We start from the raw sequence: 14566 nt of genomic DNA, 5'->3' as shown, positions 1-14566 counted from the left end.
AAGTGAAAAAAAGTAGAAATTGTTCGCTTTTTACACGATTTTTTCAATGTTCCGTCAAGAAATTTTGTCCGCAAACCTCATATTTGGATTCAGCAGCCCAAAATCCATATATAATGAAATAATTCAGAACTACCCCAAAACTTTCCCACTAGGGAGCTCGTAGAGTAAAAATTGACTGAATTATTATTAGTATAACTACTTAAACTTTTCTCCTTTAATTTTCCACAGATGTAAGCATCAGGTATCAGATCGGAGGAATAAGGAAAATCAGTAACACGAGAAATCAATCGTCATGGAAAGGTGTCATTCAGCATAGTCACAGACTGTTAAGAGGTGTGACAAATTGTCACATTCATCAGAATGTTCCATGTTCCTGGCATGACAAAACCATCTTAGATCCTGAATAAAAGGCCTGAGCACCAAGTTCCTATAATATTTCTGGCTAATAGTAAGAGGCATGCTTTATAGACTACAACAAAGCATTCGATACGCTGGCATCGTTTTGTTTATTCCCACCATGGTCACGCACGGAGCGAATAGAAGTACTCAAAAACAAGAATCTGGATATGAAGGATATAACATCGATATTCTATATCCAACGATCAACTGTGAAAATTGGCAGAGAAGTGTCAGAAGAAATGGAGATAAGGAGAGGGGTCAGGCAAGATTGCATACTGTCGCCGTTATTGTTTACTGCTTATTCTGAAGAAATTCTGCAAGAAGCTTTGGTAATTCAAGGAACAATAGAGGGTAGGAAAAGCGTAGGAAGGAGACGCATTTCCTGGTTGAAGAACCTGAGAGAAAGGTTTGGTTGCAGCTCGAGGCAACTATTCAGAGCAGCTGCTTCGAAGGTCAGAATAGCCATGATGATTGCCAACCTTCGTCTTGGAGATGTCACTTAAAGAATAAGAAGTAAGAGAAATACCATCGTCATCCTCAATTATTTTCGCATATACAGTATTTATAAACTCGTTTAAAACTTTAGTTGAAAATTTGGGGGTTTTCTTAATCCTAAGTAAATGCTTATCGTTTGGTTTTATGAATTCGTTTTGCTAATGCTTAATTTCACGTATTTATCCCATGCTGGGACGGCTCCAGTGCTTAATAAGAGGTAAATATGGGGTGTAGAAAAAATATTTGTGGCTCTTAAGTTAATTGGACCTCAAAAGTCCACTACTGAACATAGGCCTCTTCCTCCTATTTCCAACCCCGTCTCTCTTGCGCCATTCTCATCCAGTTATTTAGACTTCTTAAATCGTTAATCCATCTTGTGGGCGGTCGACCGACGCTTTTCTTGTCTTCTCTTGGTCTCCATTTCAATAACCTCTTCGTCCATCGCCCATCTGCCATTCTGGCTAAGTGGCTACGTGTCCTACCCATCTCCATTTTAACCTGGCTATTTTTTCAATGATGTCAGCCACACATCTTTAATTATATCATTATATTAATATTATTAATAAAGTGCATGTTGACAAACAAAAGTTATACTTACGATCTTCCTATTGAGCTTAAAAATTGATTAAACATTGGACACCCAAAGGGAGAATAGCCCACAACGACTATATCGCGGTCTTGGCAATAATAAACTAATTCTCTTTGTTGTAAATATATGTGATTTTCTATTTGCAAACACGCCGGTTTAATTCTAGCTTCATTGTAAATTCTATTTAATTGGTTTATATTAAAATTTGATAGACCTATAGCCTTTGTCCGGCCAGCGTCCACTTGTTCTTCCATTTTCTAAAAAAAATTTAAGTAAAAGATGGTGAATATTTACAGACGTATAAAAAAGGCTGTTCATCTTTTATCATTAATAGAAAGATATGAATACAATCAATATTTGCCTAACATAATTTGCATAGTACAGATGGACCAGAATGCGAATAGAGTTAACATACTTTGCGCGCTAGCACAGCATAATCAATATAATAGTCAGGGATCCCAGGCCTATTTTCACCATTTACTACTAACAAGCTAATTTTTCGTGAGTAGCTTCATTTTGACGAGACGCCCAACTTTTTTCCTTATAACAATTTCCGTATGTGGTAGATAACAAAGATAACAGGGATAGTCCAGTCGGGTTAGACAAATAACAGGCCTAACCTTGCATGCCGAGCTGCCCCAAATTTTATTTTTCTAATCTTTCGTCTTCTTCTTCTTTAAGTTCCATCTTCTATCGAAGGTTGGAAATAATCATGGCAATGCGGACCCTGTTGACTGCCGCTCTAAATAGCTCTGCACTACTGCATTCGAACCATTCCCGTAAGTTCTTAAGCCAAGATGTTCTTCGTCTTCCCACATTTCGCTTTCCTCGGATTTTGCCTTGCATAATAAGTTGTAATAATGAGTATTTTTGCCCTCTCATCACATGTCCCAAGTACTCAAGTTTTCGTCTTTTGATAGTTAGTATTATTTCCGGTTGATTTCCTATCCTTCTAGTTACTTCCACGTTCGACATTCTTTGAATCCATGATATTCGTAGGATTCTTCTGTAACTTCAAAATTCAAATACGGCCAAATTATTCAAATGGACTTGTTTCAACGTCCACGCTTCCAAGCCATAAAGAAGAGTAGAGAACACGTAACATCGAAGCATCCTTAGGCGTAGTTCTAACCTTATATCCCGACAACAAAGAAACTTTTTAAGTTTAATGAATGATGCACGTGCTGTTTCAATACGTGTCTTAATTTCTTTGGTTTGGTCTACATTTGATGTTATCCATGTTCCTAAGTATTTGTAGTTATCCACACTCTCAATCACAGTATCTTCAATAGTTAATTGGACGTTTACGTGTGCTGATTTAGTTATGATTATGCATTTAGTTTTCTTTAAATTCATCTTCAGTCCGTACTCATGACAGCGTTCATTAAGGCGTTGTATTACGTTCTGTAAATTATTGTTGTTATCTGTTATTATTACTGTATCGTCTGCAAAACGTAAGTTGTTCAAAACTTCTCCATTGATAGATATACCTTCTATTGAATCTGAGAGCGCTTCTTGAAATACCGCTTCACTGTAGACATTGAAACGTAGTGGAGACAGCACGCAACCCTGACGGACTCCTCTCTGTATTTTGATATCTTGGGTGTCCTGGTTGTCAACTCTTACCTTGGCAGTTTGATTCCAATATATATTAGATATAATTTTCATGTCACGACTGTCAAGAAATGTTCTAACCTTTAGGGAGGGTCAATAGTAGTGTAAATTTAAAATCTCGACTTAATTCCGCCGATGCGTTAGACGTCATTTTGATTTTAAACGGGAATGGTTTTTGCTCAATATATCCGCCATTTTCAACTTCTCGACAAAAAGTATAAGAACTAAAATTGTTGAAAATGTGATTTTCTATCATTTCTTTCATTAAAATTTTTTTCGTGCGGTCGATATTTTCAGAGTTATGGGGAAAATAATGACAGAGCATAATTATTGAATTATTTCGCTTATTATTAATTTTACGACAAAAATGTACCTATAGTCCATTAAAATGTTACATTTAGGTTGCATTTGTTAGAGGAGTCAATTTTATTTTTTTAATGTATAGGGGGTTCAGTAGAAGCTTAAGTTCAAGTTTTTGGGGTCGCCACCCTTGTCCCCCGGCCGCCATATTGGAAAAAGTGGTGCAAAGGGTTTTCACGCTGTATCCTCTAAACTTGCAATCCTACAGAAAATTTGATTACACATAAAATGTAGCAAATTAAATATTCTACAATTTTATGTTTATTACTTTTTATCGTCAAGTGACCAACAAAAAAGTTATAAATAAAAATATGAGAAAATTTTGTAAGAAGTTTCCTTTTGGAGGTTATAACTTTTTTTCCGTTCATTTCACAATAAAATAACATCATAGCGATTTTGTAGAGGATTTTTCAATGAACAATTTTCGCTATAAAGCTGTTTAATTTTATTTATAATCTAGGTTTTACAGCGCTCCAATCTTGACCAGATTCTGAAATTCTCACTAGTAATACCACTAGAGGTCAAATTATTTCCGGAAATTTTTTTGAGATCATGAATATTTTGAAAATTTCCCGAGTCGCAGACGAGGGAAATTTTCTAAAAATATTCATGATCAAAAAAAAATTTCCGGATATTAATTTGACTTCGCGTGGTATTCGGTAAGAAAATTCCACACCAAATTTGCATTTGAAAATCCAAAGCTGCATGAACAGATTAATAGCGCGCCATAGCTTTGTCAGCAATTATTTAGGCTTTCAAATTCGTAATTTCTACTCATTGTAGTTGCATGGGAATACCATTTCAAGATAGAAAATAGTATATTCTTCAATTTTACATAAGTTTTGAGTAACTACAAGTGATAGAAAATTATTTTTTGGCGTTTTTAAAACTAAACTACGCAAAATTGAAAGTACTGAATGGGAAAAAGGTAAATAAATTAGTGTCTAAATATTATATATATTTTATTAGACATAGAAACTTAATTGAAAACATTCAAAGTCCTGCATTTTCGCCATTAAGAAGAGAGGAGGTGTCCGAAGAATATAGAAAACATCTTAGCTTTGTAACTAAAATGAATCAAAACTAAATTATGTAAACAAATAAAAACCAGTCTGTCAAAAATGTTCTGTTATTGTAAACGTCAAAAAATTTCCACTATAATTCGCTGTTGGGTACCCCACGAGCAAAAAATTTCCGATAAAATACCTCCGTTGCCATGGTGATCTGTCAAAATAACGTATTTTGATTGGTTCAAAATTACAGGTGTGGAATTTTCATAGGAATACAATAAAAAAAAAATACTTTTCTATCTATATATTAGTCGAGCGGCAGAAATCTTTATGCCGACCACGAAAATCAAATTTAAGGTGAATGACCAATTTTGGTCTATTTTTAGGTTTTCGAGGTCGCTGAATCCGAATATGAAGTTTATTTTTATCTAGATTTGTTGGAACATGTTCAAAAATCAAATTTTATACAAAAATGGCGAAAATCAATTTTGATGATTTTTCAAATTTACCTCGCTGTATCTTTGGTCACTGTAAATATTTCCTTTTAAAAATTTTACTGTTTAATCTCTGAAGTATGTAGATAACAATGGGATTTGTCCTAAATATTTAAACCCATTAAAAAAGGAGTTGTTAGTTTTAAAACATTTTGTCATCATATTTCGTTAGTTTCATGTTTACTTAAAAAAGTTGAGTGACAAACTTTTTAGTTTATAATTTTAACCAACACAACAATAAAATATAATTCATGAAGAAGTTTTTTGGAAAATTTTAAGTCAAAATATACAATAGGAAAAAAGTTATGTTACTTCATAAACAAGCGGCACACCCCAAAAAACGCTTATATCTCGAGATCCTGACCACTGTGTGGTGAATGGCTAATTTTGATCATACTTTATTTTTTTGATAACAAAAATTCGTTTTTTGCTCTTAAGAATTTTGCAATATGCGGTTGCGTCATTCTTCTTCTCAACCGGCGAATTTTTCCTCAAACAACTTCTTGGGCCGTTTCTATATATGCTTCGGGTTATAAGTTTTATAGTGGGGAGAAAGGTCAAAAACAGATTAATAATAGCATAGGAATGTTAAAATCATAATAAATTGTATGAATAAAAAATATATATAGAGAGAAAAGTAAGCCTAACTTTTGTTTTTATTATATCGCTATGAGCATTCGAGAATCTGGTCAAGTTTGGAGCGCTGTAACACCTATATAAATAAATAGAATTAAAGAAATTTATAGTGAAAATTGTTCGTTGAAAAACCCTCTACAAAATTGCTATAATGTTATTTTATTTTAAAATGAACTGAAAAAAAGTTATAACCTCCAAAAGGAATGTTGTTAAAATTTTTTTACATATTTTTGTTTATATCTTTTTTGTTGGTCACTTGACGATAAAAAGTAATAGAAATAAAATTGTAGAAAATTTAATTTGCTACATTTTATGTTTAATTAGATTTTCCGTAGGGTTGGTAGTTTACGAGATAAAGCGCGAAACCCCTGTGCACACCATTTCCAAGATGACGGCCGGGGGACAAGGGTGGCGACCCCAAAAACTTGAACTTAAGCTTCTACTGATCCCCCCTACACATTAAAGAAATAAAATTGACTCCTCTAACAAATGCAAGGTACGGCTTAAAAAATGGTAACATTTTAATGGAGTACTATACAAAAAGGGCACCTCGGCATGCAAGGTCAAATGCTATACCGACTGGGCTGGAATGAAAAATATATGTTTAACATTGTCCTACAAATTGTGTGGTACGTTGTCCTGGTCCTGCTTTCAAACGTTGTTAATACCACAGAACCGTGGAGAGTGGCGAAAAATGGGAAAGACCTATGTCCAGCAGTGGCAGTGGAATGATTTGGTACTGAGTTTTATTTATTTAAGACCCTCGTGACTAGATAAAATACCAAATGTTACATATGGTTGAACTCGTATGTAAGTGAGGATTCCAATATCAGAAACATAGTAAATCTGGCAACATTGCAAGCATCAAACTTGAAACTTACATATTTCGTAATAGGCGTTTGCCGGTTTTTCTACAATTTGGACTATCCATTTAAGAGATAATTAGGTGTTTCCAGACTTTTTGTGCACTCTGTATAAAAATAGGGGGTGACCGATTTTGCCGCTGCCCTTTGCGCGACGCTGACCGATTTATAAATAAAAAAGTTTATTAATTTTTACGTCGCATTGTAACCTGTACATATATATAGACTTACTCTTAAAATTGCGAGTATATAATATTATTATCTTAGTGTTAATTTCTACCACTACAGTATAATATGAATTTAAATTATAACTACCTTCCATAGAGAAATATGATCGGTTTCAACAAACTGAGGATTATCCAAACCATCATCGTAATTCATATGTACCGGAAACTGAACCAAATACATATCCACGTAATCCATTTGCAAGTTTTCCAAAGACTTCCCCATATATTCTTCAACAAGATCTTCGTGGACTCCAAAAATCGGCAACTTTGTGGTAATAAAAATTTCTTCCCTCGTTAATTTTTCTTCCGTTATAAATTCGTTGACGATTTTGCCGATTATGTGTTCATTGTCATAGAAATAGGCAGTGTCTATGTGACGATAGCCAGTTTCTAGAGCTGCTCGTAATGCTTCTTCCAGTTCTATTTCGTCTGAACACTACAATAAAATCAATAAAGGTTAAGTAATTAACAAAAATGAATATATCCACTAGCTGTGTCAAAAGCATATTACTCTACAGAGTAGAAACTTGGAAGCACGACAAAAGCGCAACAAAGAGGCTACAGACTTTTTAGGTCCTTAAAAAAGATCCTAAAAATTTACTAGCCTAATAAAAGAACGAATGTAGAACTATGGAAAAGAACAAAACAAACCCGTATAATGACAACAATTAAGCAGAAGAAATGGAAATGGATTGGCCATACGTTAAGCACTCGAATATCAACCTGGGGACACAAGAAAGAGGAGAAGACCAAGTAACACCTAGAAGAAAACAGTAACCAAAGAACACAACGGAATCGGTTTAAGATGGAAGAAAGTGAAAACAAAGTAAGAAACAGAGGAGAATGGAAGGAACTGGTCCGCAGATTAACCAGAGAATAAACACAAAGAAGGTGAGCTGAGCGGGCCACCAACCGTCTTACACCACCGGTCAAGAAACGCAGATGCTCCCAATACTCCACTATAAGTGATGGTCCAAGAGATAGGGAGAGATTACACACAGCAGAAACAATGACTAAAAAGAGTGAAGCTTATGAATAGTGGAAAGAAGGATCATGAGGACCATCATCATCATCATGGCTTATTCACTCCTGGCGGAGTGTTTGCTCTTTTGGGCTCTCTGATTCATTTGTTGCGGAGAATCAGTCCGCTGTTGTATTTTATTATTATAGCAGCGTGTGTGACTTGGCTTTGTCTACAACTTTCCTCCATTCTTTCCGGTCCTTACAACGCTCCTTTCAATTGTAGGTTCTCAGCTTCTTTATGTCTCCTAAGACTTGATCTCTCCATCTTGTTTTGGGTCTTCCCTTTGGTCTCTTTGTTGTTGGTCTCCAGCCAGTTATTCGCTTTAGCGTAGAGTCTGGGTTAGCTCTTTCTGTATGTCCCAGCCACCTGAGCCTCTGCGCCTTCACGAACTTATTATGTCTTCACCCTGGATGACTTCTTTAATTTCTTCATTTGTTAATCTTCTAAATTCGCCTTCACTTATCCTCACCGGTCCCATTATTCGTCAAATTATCTTTCTCTCTAAGATTTCTAATCTCATTTCATCTTTTTGTGTTAGGCACATCGTCTCTGCACCATAGGTGATCACTGGCCTGATTGCAGTCTTGTAAATTTTTAATTTGGTTGTCTTACTAATGTGTTTTTCTTTCAAGAATTTTTGGTAGTTCCAATAGGTTTTATTACCAAGTAGGATGCGTTCATTTATTTCATCCGTTCTATCATTTCTGCGATTCACCATCACTCCCAAATATCTGAAACGGTGTACTCTTTCAAATGTATATGCTCCAAGCTTAATTTCTTTCTCGATGTTCGTATTCTCTCTTAAGCACTTGAGGTATTTCGTTTTGCTTTGGTTCATTACTAGCCCTCTCTTCTTTGCTTCTTTATCTAGTATTAATATTATATTCTGCATGGTTTTTAAATCTCTAGTAACCAGTGCAATATCGTCTGCATACGCTATCAGTTGGGCTGAAGATTCGATAATTGTTTCCCTAATTTTGGCTGCTCTTACTGCACCCTCTATGGCAATGTTAAATAATGTTGTTGATAGGGAGTCTCCCTGTCTGACACCTACCTCCATTTGAACTTCATCTGACGGGCTTTCCCTTGTTAAGATTCGTGCTTTGGATTCCTTCATCGTCATTTTCGTGAGACTTACTAGTTTTTCTTGAATGCCTAGTTGCTTCATATCATTAATTAGCTCCTCCCTTATTATACTGTCAAAGGCTTGCTTGTAGTCAATAAACAGTATATGTAGATCTATTCCATGATCGTAACTTTTTTCGACGATTTGCGTTACAATGTGTATTGCATCTATTGTTGACTTACCTTCTCTGAATCCATGTTGGTATTCACCTATTTTTGTTCTCGTTTCTTTTTCTATTCTTTGTCTGATCAAATTAGTTAATATTTTGTACATTGTATTTAATAGCGTGATTCCCCTGTAGTTAGTGCATTTCGTCTTGTCACCTTTTTTAGGGATTGGTGTTATCAGACCGCAATTCCAGTCGTTCGGGATGCGTTCTTCTTCCCATATTCGTTCTATCAGCTTGTGGATTCTGTTGTTTGTTCTTCATTTTCTGCATTTTCAGCATCGCCTTTCTTTTTGAACAATTTTCTATAGTGTGTTTCCCATTCCTTTTTTCCAATATTTGCCGGTATCTTTTTCTTATTCTGTGCTTTTATGTGTTTATATAGTCTTGCATTATCGTTACTATTAGCTTCGAGTTCCAGCAGTAAGTCTTCAATCCATTTCTTCTTTTTAGTTCTGCAACATTTATCTGACTCTTTCTATTTCTCTTTATAGTGTAGGAGGTCTTCTTGTTTCCCTGTGGCCAACCACCTGTGTTTTGCTTGGTCCTTGCTTTTACTAGCTTGCTCGCATTCTTCATCGTACCAATCTTTTCTTTTATTGTCTTTCATTAGTCCTATCGTCTCTGCTGCTGTTAAAATACTATCTTTTATGTCTTCCCATGTTTCATCTATGTCCGATGGTTTTAGGACTAGTAGTTTTTCTTCCAACTTAGTGCAGAATTTTCTGTTTGCATTATCTGTGTTTAGTTTTGACCTATTCCACCTCTTTCTTTTCTTTCTGTCGTTTTTGTCTTTAAGTATCTTCAATTTCATGTCGCCTATCACCAAAATGTGATCCGAATCAGCATTGGCTCCCCTGTAGGACCTCACATTCTGTAAAATTGTTCTCCATTTTTTTGAAATTAGGATGTGGTCTATTTGGTTTCCGTCTGTCGTTCCAGGTATTAGCCACGTTACTTTGTGCTCTTTTTTGTGCTTGAATTGGGTGCTAATAATAAAAGTATTGGTTGCTGCTGCTAGATTACATATTCTCCTGCCATGTTGTTCGTATTTTGATGGATCGTTTCTTTTCCTGCAATTTCTCTGTTCGTGTCTTCTTTCCCTATCTTTGCGTTAAAGTCTCCTAACAGGATTAGTATGTCGTTCTTTGGTATTTCTTCGTACAATTCTTTAAGTTTCTCATAGAATTCATTCTTTTCTTCTTTGGGAGCATTCTCTGTAGGTGCATATATATTAACAAATGTTAAATTTGCTTGTTTATTTTTCATTCTTATATATGATATTCTTCCATCAACCGCTTTAAAGTTAATAATCTTGTCTCTTACGTTATTACTAACTAGAAAGGCGGTTCCATTGCGACCCTGTTTGCTTTCTCCTGCGTAGTACATTGTGTGGTTTCTTCTATCGATCATCCCTTCTCCTGCCCACCTTATTTCTTGTAGCGCTAGTATTCCCATCCTGTATTTTGTCATTTCTTTTGCCAACTCTTCCATTTTGCCTGGTCTTAGAAGTGTTTTGATGTTCCACGTTCCTATTCTTATTTTCCTGTTTTTGTCTTTTATTTTATTTTTTGTTTGTTTTGTTTTTGCGTCTTTTCTTACAAAATATTTTCATGTCCGTATTCACGGAATGGGACATTTCGATGCCGCCGGTTCATCGCCAGTCCATTTCATCGCCGTCATATCTCGCATTTCCTAGAATTCCTAATTAATACTAAAAATAACTAATAATTGTAACTGTCAAAAATTCGGAAATATATCAGACAGCGATTAATTGACTGGCGATGAATCGGCCGGCATCGGCATCGAACTGGCGGCATCGAAACGGCGGCGATGAAACGTCCTAGGCAACGTATTCATTGCCAACTCCGTTATACTGTCGCCGTCTTTTGTTATATGTTCTGTTAGTTTTTTGACGTCATTTTTATCAATTTTCCGCGTGGATCTATATCATCAGATAGGGGGGATCTGTCGTTTATTGTTCTAGCGTTACTCTTCTTCTCTTCAGGTTTCTTCCAGTAATCATGAGGACCATATGGGACCAATCAAAACAGATCGAAATGAATATGCAAGCAGAACAAATACAGAGATTAAGAAAGTAGGTACTGAAAAAAAATATCGTGACCAAAATACAGCCAATGTAGAACTGGATGGCCAGGTCACAAAATCATCTTGGATGGCTAGATCCAAGAGGAAAAAAGAAAAGGGAAGACTAATATAAAAAGAGCCGCAAGTTTTCCCAAGATTTCATCATATATTTTTTAACAAGATCCTCGTGGACGCAAGAGCGCCTGCTCGCCTGCGCCGGCAACAATTGTTCTACGTGTTCCTAGCCTCAGATTCATTGAAATTTTAAGCCTTCCTCCGATTGCTGCGTTAGCCTTTTTTATTTATCTGTTCACCGGGCCAGGGTTTAAACTCACATACACAGTGAAACGAAGTGAGTCGGCTGCCTGTCCCGCTTGACTATCTGACCGACTCTTTTTAGATTTGTCAGAGACTCTTTAGATAGAGGCGCAAATATTGACTCAGACTATTTCACGGTAGGGGCCAAGTTACGACAAAGAATTTCCAATGCCAAGAAAGAAAGGGGCACTAGACAAGTAAAATATAATTTACATATGCTAAAAAATCAAAACATAGAGAAACAGTTCCAGTCACATATAAAAGAAACCCTAGAACACACCTGGGCAGTCGACCAGCCAAGCACGGAAATGTGGAACAACTTCAAGGAAGCTCTGAAATTAGCAGCCGAAAGCACATTGGGAATATCCCGAACCCAAGAAAGAAACGACTGGTTCGACCAAGACTGCAAAAAAATAACAGATGAGAAGAACGAGGCATTTAGGACCATGCAACAACGGAAAACTAGGACAACAATAGATATATACAAAAACTTAAGGAGAGATAACGCAGAGAAGATTAACGCATACACCGAAAAAAGAAACGAGACTCGGAAAATGACGAGATATGAGTCACGGAGAAACAAGAAAGTTCTATCATCAAATAAATATTATTAGAAAAGAATTCAAACCGAGAATCAACTATTGTAATGATAAGGAAGGTAACTTACTTACCAACAAAGAGGATATCCTGTTACGATGGGTAGAGCACTTTCGAGAGTTGCTGGAAGGGGAACCTACTAACAATATAGAGCTGGAATACCGAAATGAGGAACTCGTGGAACCCCCCTCGAAAGAAGAAGTGAAAATAGAAAAACTAAGAAACCACAAATCCCCATGCAGCGATGGCATTCCAGCAGAGTTATTTAAGCACGGTGGAGAGCAGCTCACCAAGGTGATGCGAGAAATTATTTGTAAATTTTGGTCTGAGGAGCAAATGCCTGAAGAATGGAGCTTAGGCTTAATATGCCCATTACACAAAAAGGGAAACCAACTGGAATTCAATAATTACCGCGGAATAACTCTCCTAAATACAGCATACAAGATATTGTCAAACATTTTGCACGAGAGATTGAAGCTATATCAATATCAGGCAGGATTCAGGCGTGGACGTTCAACCATTAACCAGATCTTTACACTACGACAGATCCTGGAAAAAGCGCAAGAGTTTAACATAGATATGTACCATATTTTTGTCGATTTTAAAGCTGCATATGACAGTGTCTTAAGACCAAGTCTCTATAATGCTATGAATGAGTTAGGAATTCCAAAAAAACTTATATGTATGATAAAAGTGACAATGGCGAAGATGATATCAGCAGTAAAAATTCAAAACGACTCGTCAACCCCTAAATACATAGGGGTTTAAGGCAGGGAGATGCGCTGGCGTGTCAACTTTTTAATGTAGCATTAGAAAAAGTCGTACGAGACGCTAATTTAGATAGTAGGTCAACAATATTCAATAGATCTGTCCAAATTCTAGCATATGCATATAATATGCAGACGACGTGGACATTATAACAAGAACCAGAGCGAGAACTGCGGAAATCCTAACCGAGCTAGTAGCAGCAGCAGAACGAATGGGGTTACATATAAATCGAAATAAAACCAAATTCATGGGACTTACACAAACACAAGAGCTGGAAATGTTGACGCAGATCTAATTATCAATGACCAAATCTTCGAAGCGGTCAAAGAGTTCATATATCTAGGGACATCGGTTAACCCCAATAATAACACATCAGGGGAAATAAAAAGACGAATAATAATTGCAAACAAGTGTTATCATAGTCTATCAAAGTACTTAGCTAACAAACGTCTGTCTCAAAAAACTCGTATAAGGCTGTATAGAACATTGATAGTCCCCGTTCTCACATATGGATCAGAGGCATGGACGCGAACTAAAACAGATGAATCCGCTCTATCGATTTTTGAAAGAAAGGTGCTACGCAAGATATTCGGAGCAGTCTGTGAGAACGGAATATGGAAGCGTAGATATAACTTTGAACTGCAGAATATCTACAAGCATACGTTTGGTGGAAAAGATATTATCAGTAGTAATTGAACAAGAGCTCTAAAATTATTGAATTTTTCCCGAGTGACACTTTGACAGTTTTAATTTGAAATTTAATTGAAATTATGTCAAAGTGTCACGAGGGCAAAGATTCTATATTAATTTTAGAGATCGTGTGCAATTTGTTGCGATTATTTCATGAATAAAACTGTTCAAAACCAAAATTTTATTGTAATTTATTTATGTAAGTACAAATTAGTAGATACAATTAAACAAACAGTTGTTATAACTATTAATTTGACGGTTGAAAGTCATCACTTTTATAATTTTTAAAACATTAATTGTCATTAATGTCACTGAATGTATTTTTTCGTAGCAACGACAGGCATGTGACGTAATATACTTGACGACGGAAAATTATCAAAAATTATCGATTTAATTTAGATTTCTGTAGCTTTCTATTGGTCAGAATCTCCTATGAATGAAATAATCAGTAGTAATTGCACAAGAGCTCTAAAATTATTGAATTTTTCCCGGCTGTCACTTTGACAGTTTTAATTTCACGAGCCGAAGGCGAGTGAAATTATTTCAAAGTGTCACGAGGGCAAAAATTCTATATTAATTTTAGAGATCGAGTGCAATTTGTTGCGATTATTTCATGAATAAAACTGTTCAAAACCAAAATTTTATTGTAATTTATTTATGTAAGTACAAATTAGTACAATTAAACACACAGTTGTTATAAATATTTCACGGTTGAAAGTCATGACTTTTATCATTTTTAAAACATTAATTGTCATTAATGTCACTGAATGTATTTTTGGTAGCAACGAAGGGCATCTGACGTAATATACTTGACGACGGGAAATTATCAAAAATTATCGATTTAATTTAGATCTCTGTAGCTTTCTATTGGTCAGAATCTCCTATAAATGAAATAATCAGTAGTAATTTCACAAGAGCTCTAAGATTATTGAATTTTTCCCGAGTGTCACTTTGGCAGTTTTAATTTCACGAGTCGAAGGCGAGTGAAATTATGTCAAAGTGTCACGAGGGCAAAAATTCTATATTAATTTTAGAGTTCGAGTGCAATTTGTTGCGATTATTTCATGAATAAAACTGTTCAAAACCAAAATTTTATTGTAAT

General features: G+C 35.6%; 1 protein-coding gene across 1 annotated transcript in view; it reads right to left on the bottom strand.

Moving 5' to 3' along the window:
- The window catches only part of LOC114337843 (1,5-anhydro-D-fructose reductase-like), a 52944-nt gene that overhangs the window by 7413 nt on the left and 30965 nt on the right, over positions 1-14566 (bottom strand). Inside the window, exons 2-3 of the mRNA XM_050643683.1 lie at positions 6776-7123; positions 1493-1740 (exon numbers count right to left, since the gene is read on the bottom strand). Of these exons, the coding sequence (XP_050499640.1) occupies positions 1493-1740; positions 6776-7123 (596 nt within the window). The remainder of the gene's footprint in view (positions 1-1492; positions 1741-6775; positions 7124-14566) is intronic.

This window comes from Diabrotica virgifera, chromosome 2, assembly GCF_917563875.1.
Source record: "Diabrotica virgifera virgifera chromosome 2, PGI_DIABVI_V3a".
Classification (NCBI taxonomy): Eukaryota; Metazoa; Arthropoda; class Insecta; order Coleoptera; family Chrysomelidae; genus Diabrotica; species Diabrotica virgifera.
This window is presented reverse-complemented; position numbering and strand designations above follow the sequence as displayed.